Here is a 15,000-nt window from a genome sequence, read left to right on the forward strand (position 1 = left end):
GGTTACTGAGACAGGGTTAATATCATTACTGAGACAGGGTTAATATCATTACTGAGACAGGGTTACTGAGACAGGGTTACTGAGACAGGGTTACTGAGACAGGGTTAATATCATTACTGAGACAGGGTTACTGAGACAGGGTTACTGAGACAGGGTTACTATCGTTACTGAGACAGGGTTACTATCGTTACTGAGACAGGGTTACTATCGTTACTGAGACAGGGTTACTGAGACAGGGTTAATATCATTACTGAGACAGGGTTAATATCATTACGGAGACAGGGTTACTGAGACAGGGTTAATATCATTACTGAGACAGGGTTACTGAGACAGGGTTACTATCATTACTGAGACAGGGTTACTATCGTTACTGAGACAGGGTTACTATCGTTACTGAGACAGGGTTACTGAGACAGGGTTAATATCATTACTGAGACAGGGTTAATATCATTACGGAGACAGGGTTACTATCATTACTGAGACAGGGTTAATATCATTACGGAGACAGGGTTACTATCATTACTGAGACAGGGTTAATATCATTACTGAGACAGGGTTACTGAGACAGGGTTAATATCATTACTGAGACAGGGTTAATATCATTACTGAGACAGGGTTACTGAGACAGGGTTAATATCATTACTGAGACAGGGTTACTGAGACAGGGATACTGAGACAGGGTTAATATCATTACTGAGACAGGGTTACTGAGACAGGGTTAATATCATTACTGAGACAGGGTTAATATCATTACTGAGACAGGGTTACTGAGACAGGGTTAATATCATTACTGAGACAGGGTTAATATCATTACTGAGACAGGGTTACTGAGACAGGGTTACTATCATTACTGAGACAGGGTTGCTGAGACAGGGTTACTGAGACAGGGTTGCTATCATTACTGAGACAGGGTTACTGAGACAGGGTTACTGAGACAGGGTTAATATCATTACTGAGACAGGGTTAATATCATTACTGAGACAGGGTTAATATCGTTACTGAGACAGGGTTAATATCATTACTGAGACAGGGTTAATATCATTACTGAGACAGGGTTACTGAGACAGGGTTACTGAGACAGGGTTAATATCATTACTGAGACAGGGTTACTGAGACAGGGTTACTGAGACAGGGTTAATATCATTACTGAGACAGGGTTACTGAGACAGGGTTAATATCGTTACTGAGACAGGGTTAATATCATTACTGAGACAGGGTTACTGAGACAGGGTTACTGAGACAGGGTTAATATCGTTACTGAGACAGGGTTACTGAGACAGGGTTAATATCATTACTGAGACAGGGTTACTGAGACAGGGTTAATATCATTACTAAGACAGGGTTACTGAGACAGGGTTACTGAGACAGGGTTACTATCGTTACTGAGACAGGGTTACTGAGACAGGGTTACTGAGACAGGGTTACTGAGACAGGGTTACTGAGACAGGGTTACTATCGTTACTGAGACAGGGTTACTGAGACAGGGTTAATATCGTTACTGAGACAGGGTTACTGAGACAGGGTTACTGAGACAGGGTTACTGAGACAGGGTTACTGAGACAGGGTTACTATCGTTACTGAGACAGGGTTACTATCGTTACTGAGACAGGGTTACTATCATTACTGAGACAGGGTTACTGAGACAGGGTTAATATCATTACTGAGACAGGGTTACTGAGACAGGGTTAACATCATTACTGAGACAGGGTTACTGAGACAGGGTTACTGAGACAGGGTTACTGAGACAGGGTTAATATCGTTACTGAGACAGGGTTACTGAGACAGGGTTACTGAGACAGGGTTAACATCATTACTGAGACAGGGTTACTGAGACAGGGTTACTATCGTTACTGAGACAGGGTTACTGAGACAGGGTTACTGAGACAGGGTTAATATCATTACTGAGACAGGGTTACTGAGACAGGGTTAATATCATTACTGAGACAGGGTTAATATCATTACTGAGACAGGGTTACTGAGACAGGGTTAATATCATTACTGAGACAGGGTTACTGAGACAGGGTTAATATCATTACTGAGACAGGGTTACTGAGACAGAGTTACTATCATTACTGAGACAGGGTTACTGAGACAGGGTTACTATCATTACTGAGACAGGGTTACTGAGACAGGGTTACTGAGACAGGGTTAATATCATTACTGAGACAGGGTTAATATCATTACTGAGACAGGGTTACTGAGACAGGGTTACTATCGTAACTGAGACAGGGTTACTGAGACAGGGATACTGAGACAGGGTTAATATCATTACTGAGACAGGGTTAATATCATTACTGAGACTGGGTTACTGAGACAGGGTTACTGAGACAGGGTTACTGAGACAGGGTTAACATCATTACTGAGACTGGGTTACTGAGACAGGGTTAATATCATTACTAAGACAGGGTTTCTGAGACAGGGTTAATATCATTACTGAGACAGGATTACTGAGACAGGGTTAATATCATTACTGAGACAGGGTTACTGAGACAGGGTTAACATCATTACTGAGACAGGGTTACTGAGACATTGTTACTAAGGAGACAGGGTTACTAAGGAGACAGGGTTACTAAGGAGACAGGGTTACTAAGGAGACGGGGTTACTGAGGAGACAGGGTTACTAAGGAGACAGGGTTACTAAGGAGACAGGGTTACTAATGAGACAGGGTTACTAATGAGACAGGGTTAATAAGGAGACAGGGTTACTGAGGAGACAGGGTTACTAAGGAGACAGGGTTACTAATGAGACAGGGTTACTAAGGAGACAGGGTTAATAAGGAGACAGGGTTACTAAGGAGACAGGGTTAATAAGGAGACAGGGTTACTAAGGAGACAGGGTTACTAATTAGACAGGGTTAATAAGGAGACAGGGTTACTAAGGAGACAGGGTTAATAAGGAGACAGGGTTACTGAGAAGACAGGGTTACTAAGGAGACAGGGTTACTGAGGAGACAGGGTTACTAAGGAGACAGGGTTACTAAGGAGACAGGGTTAATAAGGAGACAGGGTTACTAAGGAAACAGGGTTACTGAGGAGACAGGGTCACTAAGGAGACAGGGTTAACAGCTCCTGTCTAGTTTCATCCTTGGAACATTTAGGAAAGTTTGGATTGTTTTAAAATAGTTTTTTATGGTTGTACCCTGTTAATGTGTTATATTAATATTATGACAAGAGAAGAGAAGGACAGTTGTAAACTCTACTATAACCCTGATGTGAACCCGTTACACACACACACACACACACACACACACACACACACACACACACACACACACACACACACACACACACACACACACACACACACACACACACTCATAAACTCTCTCACACACACACACACACACACACACACACACACACACACACACACACACACACACACACACACACACACACACACACACACACTCATAAACTCTCTCACACACACACACACACACACACACACACTCATAAACTCACACACACACACACACACACACACACACACACACTCATAAACTCTCTCACACACACACACACACACACACACACTCATAAACTCACACACACACACACACACACACACACACACACTCATAAACTCTCTCACACACACACACACACACACACACACTCACACACACACACACACACACTCATAAACTCACACACACGTAAACAAGCCTTCCAGGTTGCTACCATCTAGCCTGTGTGATTTTATACAGTTGGACCTAAACTGTATAACACCACTCAGACCAGAACATTAGGTCCAACTGTATAACACCACTCAGACCAGAACATTAGGTCCAACTGTATAACACCACTCAGACCAGAACATGTTTCCTGTTAGGTCCAACTGTATAATACCACTCAGACCAGAACATTAGGTCCAACTGTATAATACCACTCAGACCAGAACATTAGGTCCAACTGTATAATACCACTCAGACCAGAACATGTTTCCTGTTAGGTCCAACTGTATAATACCACTCAGACCAGAACATGTTTCCTGTTAGGTCCAACTGTATAATACCACTCAGACCAGAACATTAGGTCCAACTGTATAATACCACTCAGACCAGAACATGTTTCCTGTTAGGTCCAACTGTATAATACCACTCAGACCAGAACATGTTTCCTGTTAGGTCCAACTGTATAACACCACTCAGACCAGAACATTAGGTCCAACTGTATAACACCACTCAGACCAGAACATTAGGTCCAACTGTATAATACCACTCAGACCAGAACATTAGGTCCAACTGTATAATACCACTCAGACCAGAACATTAGGTCCAACTGTATAACACCACTCAGACCAGAACATTAGGTCCAACTGTATAATACCACTCAGACCAGAACATGTTTCCTGTTAGGTCCAACTGTATAATACCACTCAGACCAGAACATGTTTCCTGTTAGGTCCAACTGTATAACACCACTCAGACCAGAACATGTTTCCTGTTAGGTCCAACTGTATAACACCACTCAGACCAGAACATTAGGTCCAACTGTATAATACCACTCAGACCAGAACATTAGGTCCAACTGTATAACACCACTCAGACCAGAACATGTTTCCTGTTAGGTCCAACTGTATAACACCACTCAGACCAGAACATGTTTCCTGTTAGGTCCAACTGTATAACACCACTCAGACCAGAACATTAGGTCCAACTGTATAACACCACTCAGACCAGAACATTAGGTCCAACTGTATAATACCACTCAGACCAGAACATTAGGTCCAACTGTATAATACCACTCAGACCAGAACATTAGGTCCAACTGTATAACACCACTCAGACCAGAACATTAGGTCCAACTGTATAATACCACTCAGACCAGAACATGTTTCCTGTTAGGTCCAACTGTATAATACCACTCAGACCAGAACATGTTTCCTGTTAGGTCCAACTGTATAACACCACTCAGACCAGAACATGTTTCCTGTTAGGTCCAACTGTATAACACCACTCAGACCAGAACATTAGGTCCAACTGTATAATACCACTCAGACCAGAACATTAGGTCCAACTGTATAACACCACTCAGACCAGAACATGTTTCCTGTTAGGTCCAACTGTATAACACCACTCAGACCAGAACATGTTTCCTGTTAGGTCCAACTGTATAACACCACTCAGACCAGAACATTAGGTCCAACTGTATAATACCACTCAGACCAGAACATTAGGTCCAACTGTATAACACCACTCAGACCAGAACATTAGGTCCAACTGTATAACACCACTCAGACCAGAACATTAGGTCCAACTGTATAATACCACTCAGACCAGAACATTAGGTCCAACTGTATAATACCACTCAGACCAGAACATTAGGTCCAACTGTATAATACCACTCAGACCAGAACATGTTTCCTGTTAGGTCCAACTGTATAATACCACTCAGACCAGAACATGTTTCCTGTTAGGTCCAACTGTATAATACCACTCAGACCAGAACAGGTTTCCTGTTAGGTCCAACTGTATAATACCACTCAGACCAGAACATTAGGTCCAACTGTATAACACCACCCAGACCAGAACATGTTTCCTGTTAGGTCCAACTGTATAATACCACTCAGACCAGAACATTAGGTCCAACTGTATAATACCACTCAGACCAGAACATGTTTCCTGTTAGGTCCAACTGTATAATACCACTCAGACCAGAACATTAGGTCCAACTGTATAACACCACTCAGACCAGAACATTAGGTCCAACTGTATAACACCACTCAGACCAGAACATTAGGTCCAACTGTATAACACCACTCAGACCAGAACATGTTTCCTGTTAGGTCCAACTGTATAACACCACTCAGACCAGAACATTAGGTCCAACTGTATAATACCACTCAGACCAGAACATGTTTCCTGTTAGGTCCAACTGTATAATACCACTCAGACCAGAACATGTTTCCTGTCAGGTCCAACTGTATAATACCACTCAGACCAGAACATTAGGTCCAACTGTATAATACCACTCAGACCAGAACATGTTTCCTGTTAGGTCCAACTGTATAACACCACTCAGACCAGAACATTAGGTCCAACTGTATAACACCACTCAGACCAGAACATTAGGTCCAACTGTATAATACCACTCAGACCAGAACATTAGGTCCAACTGTATAACACCACTCAGACCAGAACATTAGGTCCAACTGTATAATACCACTCAGACCAGAACATGTTTCCTGTTAGGTCCAACTGTATAATACCACTCAGACCAGAACATTAGTTCCAACTGTATAATACCACTCAGACCAGAACATTGTTAATAAAAAGTGAGGGAAGAAGACACATGGAAGGAGAGAGAGAGAGAGAATAAAGTGAGGGAAGAAGACACATGGAAGGGAGAGAGAGAATAAAGTGAGGGAAGAAGACACATGGAAGGAGAGAGAGAGAGAGAGAATAAAGTGAGGGAAGAAGACACATGAAAGGGAGAGAGAGAGAGAATAAAGTGAGTGAAGAAGACACATGGAAGGGAGAGGGATAGAGAATAAAGTGAGGGAAGAAGACACATGGGAGGGAGAGATAGAGAGAGAGACGGGGAAAGAAGAGAAGGGACTTGGGGCCAAACCTCTGGAACCACAGATGAATGTCTGGGATCAGACTGGAGGGAAGAGGGGGAGGGGGCTGGACACATGTGGAAACCACATTATGAGAATGCAAACCATCTATACTCAAGCGTGTGTGTGTGTGTGTGTGTGTGTGTGTGTGTGTGTGTGTGTGTGTGTGTGTGTGTGTGTGTGTGTGTGTGTGTGTGTGTGTGTGTGTGTGTGTGTGTGTGTGTGTGTGTGTGTGTGTGTGTCGTTAAGTCCTCAGCTACCCGTGGTCTTTTGCCAACTGTATTTTTCCACCAGATCTCTCTGGCTGGTTTTACAGTAAACATCACAGGCATGAGCAAGACAGAGATGGTATAGATTATAGCTGAGAACTCACTCTCTCCTCCACTAAATCTCCTCTCTCCTTTCTCTCTTCGCTTTCATTTAGCCATCTCTCTCTGAGCTCTCTCTCTCCTCTCTTCTCGTTCCCCTCCCTCTCCCCTCCATCTCTCCTCGTTCCCCTCCCTCTCTCCTCGTTTCCCTCCATCTCTCCTCGTTCCCCTCCATCTCTCCTCTCTCCTCGTTCCCCTCCATCTCTCCCCTCCCTCTCTCTTCTCTCCTCGTTCTCCTCCTTCTCTCGCCTCATTCCCCTCCCTCTCTCCTCGTTCCCCTCCATATCTCCTCTCTCCTCGTTCCCCTCCCTCTCTCCTCGTTCTCCCTCCCTCCCTATCTCCTCTCTCCTCGTTCCCCTCCATCTCTCCTCTCTCCGTTGGTTCTCATAGTGGTTAAAGTCATTCAGGTTATATAGGATGAGTCACTGATCTGATCCTACTGCATGTCTAAACACACCACAAACAAACTCACCTGCACAAACACACACACACACACACACACACACCACACACCTTTATTAGTGTCTGCGTGTGTGTGTGTGTGTTTGTTGATGTCTGTTAATGTGTGTTTGTTGATGAGAACACAGTCTTACCCATGTCTCTCTGTATTTTCTCTGTGTGTGTGTGTGTGTGTATGTGTGTGTGTGTGTGTGTGTGTGTGTGTGTGTGTGTGTGTGTGTGTGTGTGTGTGTGTGTGTGTGTGTGTGTGTGTGTGTGTGTGTGTGTGTGTGTGTTGATGTCTGTTAATGTGTGTGTGTGTGTTGATGTCTGTTAATGTGTGTGTTGATGAGAACACAGTCTTACCCATGTCTCTCTGTATTTTCTCTGTGTGTGTGTGTGTGTGTGTATGTGTGTGTGTGTGTGTGTGTGTGTGTGTGTGTGTGTGTGTGTGTGTGTGTGTGTTGATGTCTGTTAATGTGTGTGTGTGTGTTGATGTCTGTTAATGTGTGTGTTGATGAGAACACAGTCTTACCCATGTCTCTCTGTGTGTGTGTGTTGATGTCTGTTAATGTGTGTGTGTTGATGAGAACACAGTCTTACCCATATCTCTGTATTTTCTTACAGTCTGCTGTGGTCTCTGATGGAGGTGAGTACAAAACTATCACTTTATACAGTCTATTTACTCTATATCTATGTCCATATTATACTCTCTATTTGCTCTATATCTATGTCCTTATTATACTGTCTATTTACTCTATATCTATGTCCATATTATACTGTCTATATCTATGTCCTTATTATACTGTCTATTTACTCTATATCTATGTCCATATTATACAGTCTATTTACTCTATATCTATGTCCTTATTATACTGTCTATTTACTCTATATCTATGTCCATATTATACTGTCTATTTACTCTATATCTATGTCCTTATTATACTGTCTATTTACTCTATATCTATGTCCTTATTATACTGTATATTTACTCTATATCTATGTCCTTATTATACAGTCTATTTACTCTATATCTATGTCCTTATTATACAGTCTATTTACTCTATATCTATGTCCTTATTATACTGTCTATTTACTCTATATCTATGTCCATATTATACTGTCTATTTACTCTCTATCTATGTCCATATTATACAGTCTATTTACTCTATATCTATGTCCTTATTATACAGTCTATTTACTCTATATCTATGTCCTTATTATACAGTCTATTTACTCTATATCTATGTCCTTATTATACTGTCTATTTACTCTATATCTATGTCCTTATTATACTGTCTATTTACTCTATATCTATGTCCTTATTATACAGTCTATTTACTCTATATCTATGTCCATATTTTACAGTCTATTTACTCTATATCTATGTCCATATTATACAGTCTATTTACTCTATATCTATGTCCTTATTATACAGTCTATTTACTCTATATCTATGTCCATATTATACTGTATATTTACTCTATATCTATGTCCTTATTATACAGTCTATTTACTCTATATCTATGTCCTTATTATACTGTCTATTTACTCTATATCTATGTCCTTATTATACTGTCTATTTACTCTATATCTATGTCCTTATTATACAGTCTATTTACTCTATATCTATGTCCATATTTTACAGTCTATTTACTCTATATCTATGTCCATATTATACAGTCTATTTACTCTATATCTATGTCCTAGGTCTTCCATTTGAAGTTGTTGCCACATCTTTTAAAGCATGGTGTTTTAATTATGTTGTGGGTGTTCAAGACGAGACTGTCTATAAAGCCATTTTTACATCAGCCGATATCTCAAAGTGCTGTACAGAAACCCAGCCTAAAACCCCAAACAGCAAGCAATGCAGGTGTAGAAGCTGGCTAGGAAGAACGCCCTAGAAAGGCCAAAACCTAGGAAGAAACCTAGAGAGGAACCAGGCTATGTGGGATGGCCAGTCCTCTTCTGGCTGTGCCTGGTGGAGATTATAACAGAACATGGCCAAGATGTTCAAATGTTCATAAATGACCAGCAGGCTCAAGTAATAATCACAGTGGTTGTCGAGGGTGCAACAGGTCAGCATCTCAGGAGTAAATGTCAGTGTCTTTTCTCATGCCGAGCATTCAGAGGTCGAGACAGCAGGTGTGGTAGAGAGAGAGAGAGAGAGAGTCATTTTCATTACAATGGAGCAATAGCCTCTCGATTTAGGCCACATTTAGTCCTCTCTCTCTCTCTGTGTGTGTGTGTGTGTGTGTGTGTGTGTGTGTGTGTGTGTGTGTGTGTGTTTATGCTTGCTGTGCGGGTACATGTGTCGTTGGAAAGGGAGTGTAGAATTCCTCAACCTGCTGTAAAAGTGCTGCTGTGAAATGTCTTGCTAGGTCGGTTATTTGAATCAGTCCGCCCTACTGCCCTCTTCTCCGCTATCCATTTCAGACGTCCCAATTAGCATGTGATAGCGTTAGCATAGCTTAGCATAGCTAAAGGCTTGCAAATCCATTAGCATGTGCTAACGTTAGCATAGTTTTTTACAAAGGGGATGCTATGCATTAGCATGTGCTAACGTTAGCATAGCTTTGTACAAAGGGGATGCTATGCATTAGCATGTGCTAACGTTAGCATAGCTTTTTACAAAGGGGATGCTATGCATTAGCATGTGCTAACGCCAGTAGCACAGTGTTCACATAGGGCTGCGTTAGCATTATGTGCTAAAGTTATATCGTAGCGCTTGTCGAGTCGGCGTTAGATCCCCCTTTGGTTGAACGCGTAACAGTGGCACCGTTGGGAGAGGCTAGATGGCCACGCTGAAGAGGACAACAGTGTGTGTGTGTGTTGATGTGAGAGAATGTTCGTCGGCAGGTTGTAAAACTCTTTCTCATTAGCTTTGCCTATTAGCCTGAGGGGAAACTGCTCTGTGGCTTTATTCAAATGACAACAGCCCGGACCCCAACCACAACAGGAAGTCAACAGACCTATACCTATATACACCATGGTTAGATGTGTGTGTCCAGTAGTCGACTTCCTCCTCCTAGCTCCTCATTAAAACAGTATGTTCCTTTGACCCTGTTGTGTCTCTGTTTGTGTGTGTGTGTGGTGTGTGTGTCCAGTAGTCCGACTTCCTCCTCCTAGCTCCTCATTAAAACAGTATGTTCCTGTGACCCTGTTGTGTCTGTGTTTGTGTGTGTGTGTGGTGTGTGTGTCCAGTAGTCGACTTCCTCCTCCTAGCTCCTCATTAACGGTATGTTCCTGTGTGTGTGTGTGTGTTCTACCCGACGTCTATGGTTCCATTCTCCTCCGTAGCGTTAAATTATTCACAAAGTCCTGTGAGTGTTACGTCTGTATCCTTTTACCCCATGAGAGGCCTGCAGGAGTGTGTGTGTGTGAGAGACACTGCTCTCCCCTCTCTTTCACTGAGCTGGATCATTGTCGTCAACAACTCTGTCTCTCCTTCCCATCATTCTCTCTCTTTCATTCTGTCATTGTGTCTCGTGTTGTGATGCGGTACAGTGGTCAGGTCTCTCTGGGGCGCTCTCTCTCTCTCTCTCTCTCTGTCTCTCTGTCTCTCTCTCTCTCTCTCAATTCAATTCAAGGGGCTTTATTGGCATGGGAAACATGTGTTAACATTGCCAAAGCAAGTGAGGTAGATATTATACAAAAGTGAAATAAACAATACAAATTAACAGTAAACATTACACATACAGAAGTTTCAAAACAATAAAGACATTACAAATGTCATATTATACCGAGATATATATATATATATATATATATATATATATATATATATATATATATACAGTGTTGTAACAATGTACAAATGGTTAAAGTACACAAGGGACTCTCTCTGGGCAGTTCTCTCTCTCTTCTCTCTGTCTCTCTCTCTCTCTCTCTCTCTCTCTGTCTCTCTCTCTCTCTCTCTCTCTCTCTCTCTCTCTCTCTCTCGCTCGTGTGATGGTGAGTGGGTTGAGTGTGAGACGTCAGGTGGAAGGAGCAGTAGAGCAGTCTCAGTCTCACAACCTGTTTTATTACCAACAAGCTTCAGTTTGGTCCTTCCCGCTTCCTGTATGTAAAATAGCATTTGAGGATCAACTTGGTGTCAGATTACGGAGGGAACTTTTTGTTTACTCCCAGGGACTCTGGTCTTTCCTCCTTGGGTGACTGTCTAGATGAGAACGACTTAACACCTGACTGAATTCAGTCTGAGTCATTGTCAGGCAACTACTGAGGAAGCTGTTGACAACGTCCTTGATGGGGGGACTCACTATGGTTCTTTCTCATTGGATGACTTACGGATTGAATTAGGCCCGTCGCTCCCCCAGGGAGGCCATCGACGACGACGACTCCTCTCCGATCTGTTCTGGGTTTGCCTTCTCGGTCGTTGGATGACTGAGAACGGATTAAATCGGTGTCGGATTAACGTATCGGAGGGACCGGACGGCATCATTCCCAGGGACCGGATCTGGGACCGAGAGGCCAGGAGTTTGAGACACAGTGGTGTAACAATAGTGTATGGATGGAGTAAGAGTTGAGAATGGATGGAGGGAACTGGCTCCCACTGAGGATGAGGTACCTGCCTCGTTGGCATCACACCGGCTCCTACCAGCTATACCCAGGTAACACAGTAGTGGTACCAGCTATATCACTATATCCAGACAGTAGTGGTACCAGCTATATCCAGACAGTAGTGGTACCATCTATATCCAGACAGTAGTGGTACCAGCTATATCCAGACAGTAGTGGTACCAGCTATATCACTATATCCAGACAGTAGTGGTACCAGCTATATCCAGACAGTAGTGGTACCAGCTATATCACTATATCCAGACAGTAGTGGTACCAGCTATATCCAGAAAGTAGTGGTACCAGCTATATCACTATATCCAGACAGTAGTGGTACCAGCTATATCCAGACAGTAGTGGTACCAGCTATATCACTATATCCAGACAGTAGTGGTACCAGCTATATCCAGACAGTAGTGGTACCAGCTATATCACTATATCCAGACAGTAGTGGTACCATCTATACCACTATATCCAGACAGTAGTGGTACCAGCTATATCACTATATCCAGACAGTAGTGGTACCAGCTATATCACTATATCCAGACAGTAGTGGTACCAGCTATATCACTATATCCAGACAGTAGTGGTACCAGCTATATCACTATATCCAGACAGTAGTGGTACCAGCTATATCACTATATCCAGACAGTAGTGGTACCAGCTATATCACTATATCCAGACAGTAGTGGTACCAGCTATATCACTATATCCAGACAGTAGTGGTACCAGCTATATCACTATATCCAGACAGTAGTGGTACCAGCTATATCACTATATCCAGACAGTAGTGGTACCAGCTATATCACTATATCCAGACAGTAGTGGTACCAGCTATATCCAGACAGTAGTGGTACCAGCTATATCACTATATCCAGACAGTAGTGGTACCAGCTATATCACTATACCCAGACAGTAGTGGTTGTTGTTCAGTTATCTGGGTTGTCATTGTGAATATATTTGGCCTGTCTTAGTTAATTCACTTCAGTTTTCCTCCAGAAGTGTCTCAATATGCGAGTTTGTTAACTGTGTAGGTTTCTGTGGATTCAACATTAAATCTACACTCTTGTGTATCTGGATAGTCTGGGAGGAGTGTTACTCTAGCTTGGAGGAAGACGTCACTGTGAACAGGAAACAGATCTCAGTTCCTCTGGTGGTCGAGGTACTGGCTTTGGAGATAGACAGACCATCGTTTACATACCAGTATGAAGACCACTGTTTTTTGGAGTTTAAACTTACAGGAGGGTTTCTCTCCAGGAACAGGGTTGGAGTTAAAACCTACAGGAGGGTTTCTCTCCAGGAACAGGGTTGGAGTTACAACTTACAGGAGGGTTTCTCTCCAGGAACAGGGTTGGAGTTAAAACCTACAGGAGGGTCTCTCTCCAGGAACAGGGTTGGAGTTAAAACCTACAGGAGGGTTTATCTCCAGGAACAGGGTTGGAGTTACAACCTACAGGAGGGTTTCTCTCCAGGAACAGGGTTGGAGTTACAACCTACAGGAGGGTTTCTCTCCAGGAACAGGGTTGGAGTTACAACCTACAGGAGGGTTTCTCTCCAGGAACAGGGTTGGAGTTAAAACCTACAGGAGGGTTTCTCTCCAGGAACAGGGTTGGAGTTACAACCTACAGGAGGGTCTCTCTCCAGGAACAGGGTTGGAGTTACAACCTACAGGAGGGTTTGTACAGGGACACACCCGTATGTTAATGCCTCTGTTCTCCAGAGCTGAACAGTGTTGACCTGCAGGGCTGTGGTAGTGACAACAGTCTGAACAGTAATGTGTTAACATCTCTCTCTCTCTCTCTCTCTCTCTCTCTCTGTCTGTCTCTCTTTCTCACTCTCTCTTTCTCACTCTGTCTGTCTCTCTCTCTTTCTCTCTCCTCTGTCTCTCTCTCTCCTCTGTCTCTCTCTTTCTGTCTCTCCTGCCTCTCTCTCATATGTCTCTCTCCTCTGTCTCTCTCTTTCTGTCTCTCTCTCCTATGTCTCTCCTCTCTGTCTCCTCCTCTCTCTCTGTCTCTCATCTTTGTCATCTCCTCTCTCTCTCTCTCTCTCTCTCTCTCTCTCTGTCTTTCTCTGTCTCCCTCCCTCCAGAGCTGAACAGTGTTGACCTACAGGGCTGTGGTAGTGACAACAGTCTGAACAGTAATGCCAGCCTACCCAGTGTCCAGTGCCATCGACGTCACACAGAGAGACGGGTGGCCAGCTGGGCGGCCTGCTTTGAGAGACTGCTGCAGGACCCGGTCGGAGTCAGATACTTCTCAGTACGTACCACACACATTAGGAGTCTGACCCATTAGGAGTCGGTCTGTGTTTCTGACCCATTAGGAGTCGGTCTGTGTTTCTGACCCATTAGGAGTCTCTGTGGTTCTGACCCATTAGGAGTCTCTCTGTGTGGTTCTGACCCATTAGGAGTCTCTCTGTGTTTCTGACCCATTAGGGGTCTCTCTGTGTTTCTGACCCATTAGGAGTCTCTCTGTGTTTCTGACCCATTAGGAGTCTCTCTGTGTTTCTGACCCATTAGGGGTCTCTCTGTGTTTCTGACCCATTAGGAGTCTCTGTGTTTCTGACCCATTAGGAGTCTCTATGTTTCTGACCCATTAGGAGTCTGTGTTTCTGACCCATTAGGAGTCTCTCTGTGTGGTTCTGACCCATTAGGAGTCTCTCTGTGGTTCTGACCCATTAGGAGTCTATCTGTGTTTCTGACCCATTAGGAGTCTCTCTGTGTTTCTGACCCATTAGGAGTCTCTGTGGTTCTGACCCATTAGGAGTCTCTCTGTGTTTCTGACCCATTAGGAGTCTCTCTGTGTTTCTGACCCATTAGGAGTCTCTGTGGTTCTGACCCATTAGGAGTCTCTCTGTGTTTCTGACCCATTAGGAGTCTCTCTGTGTTTCTGACCCATTAGGAGTCTCTCTGTGTTTCTGACCCATTAGGAGTCTCTGTGTTTCTGACCCATTAGGAGTCTCTGTGGTTCTGACCCATTAGGAGTCTCTCTGTGTGGTTCTGACCCATTAGGAGTCTCTCTGTGGTTCTGACCCATTAGGAGTCTATCTGTGGTTCTGACCCATTAGGTG

General features: G+C 43.4%; 1 protein-coding gene across 6 annotated transcripts in view; it reads left to right on the forward strand.

Annotated features, from left to right (window-relative positions):
- The window catches only part of LOC110516173 (regulator of G protein signaling 12), a 151,817-nt gene that overhangs the window by 87,486 nt on the left and 49,331 nt on the right, over positions 1-15,000 (forward strand). For all 6 annotated transcript variants that reach the window (XR_016483976.1, XR_016483977.1, XM_090188173.1 and 3 more), the window contains 2 exons: positions 7,999-8,020; positions 14,020-14,189. Coding sequence is in view for 4 of the 6 variants with exons in the window: in XM_090188173.1 (XP_090044299.1) it covers positions 7,999-8,020; positions 14,020-14,189 (192 nt within the window). In the remaining 2 variants the exon portion in view is untranslated. The remainder of the gene's footprint in view (positions 1-7,998; positions 8,021-14,019; positions 14,190-15,000) is intronic.

The sequence above is a fragment of the Oncorhynchus mykiss genome, chromosome 10 (assembly GCF_057628025.1).
Source record: "Oncorhynchus mykiss isolate SJ-2025 chromosome 10, ASM5762802v1, whole genome shotgun sequence".
NCBI lineage: Eukaryota > Metazoa > Chordata > Actinopteri > Salmoniformes > Salmonidae > Oncorhynchus > Oncorhynchus mykiss.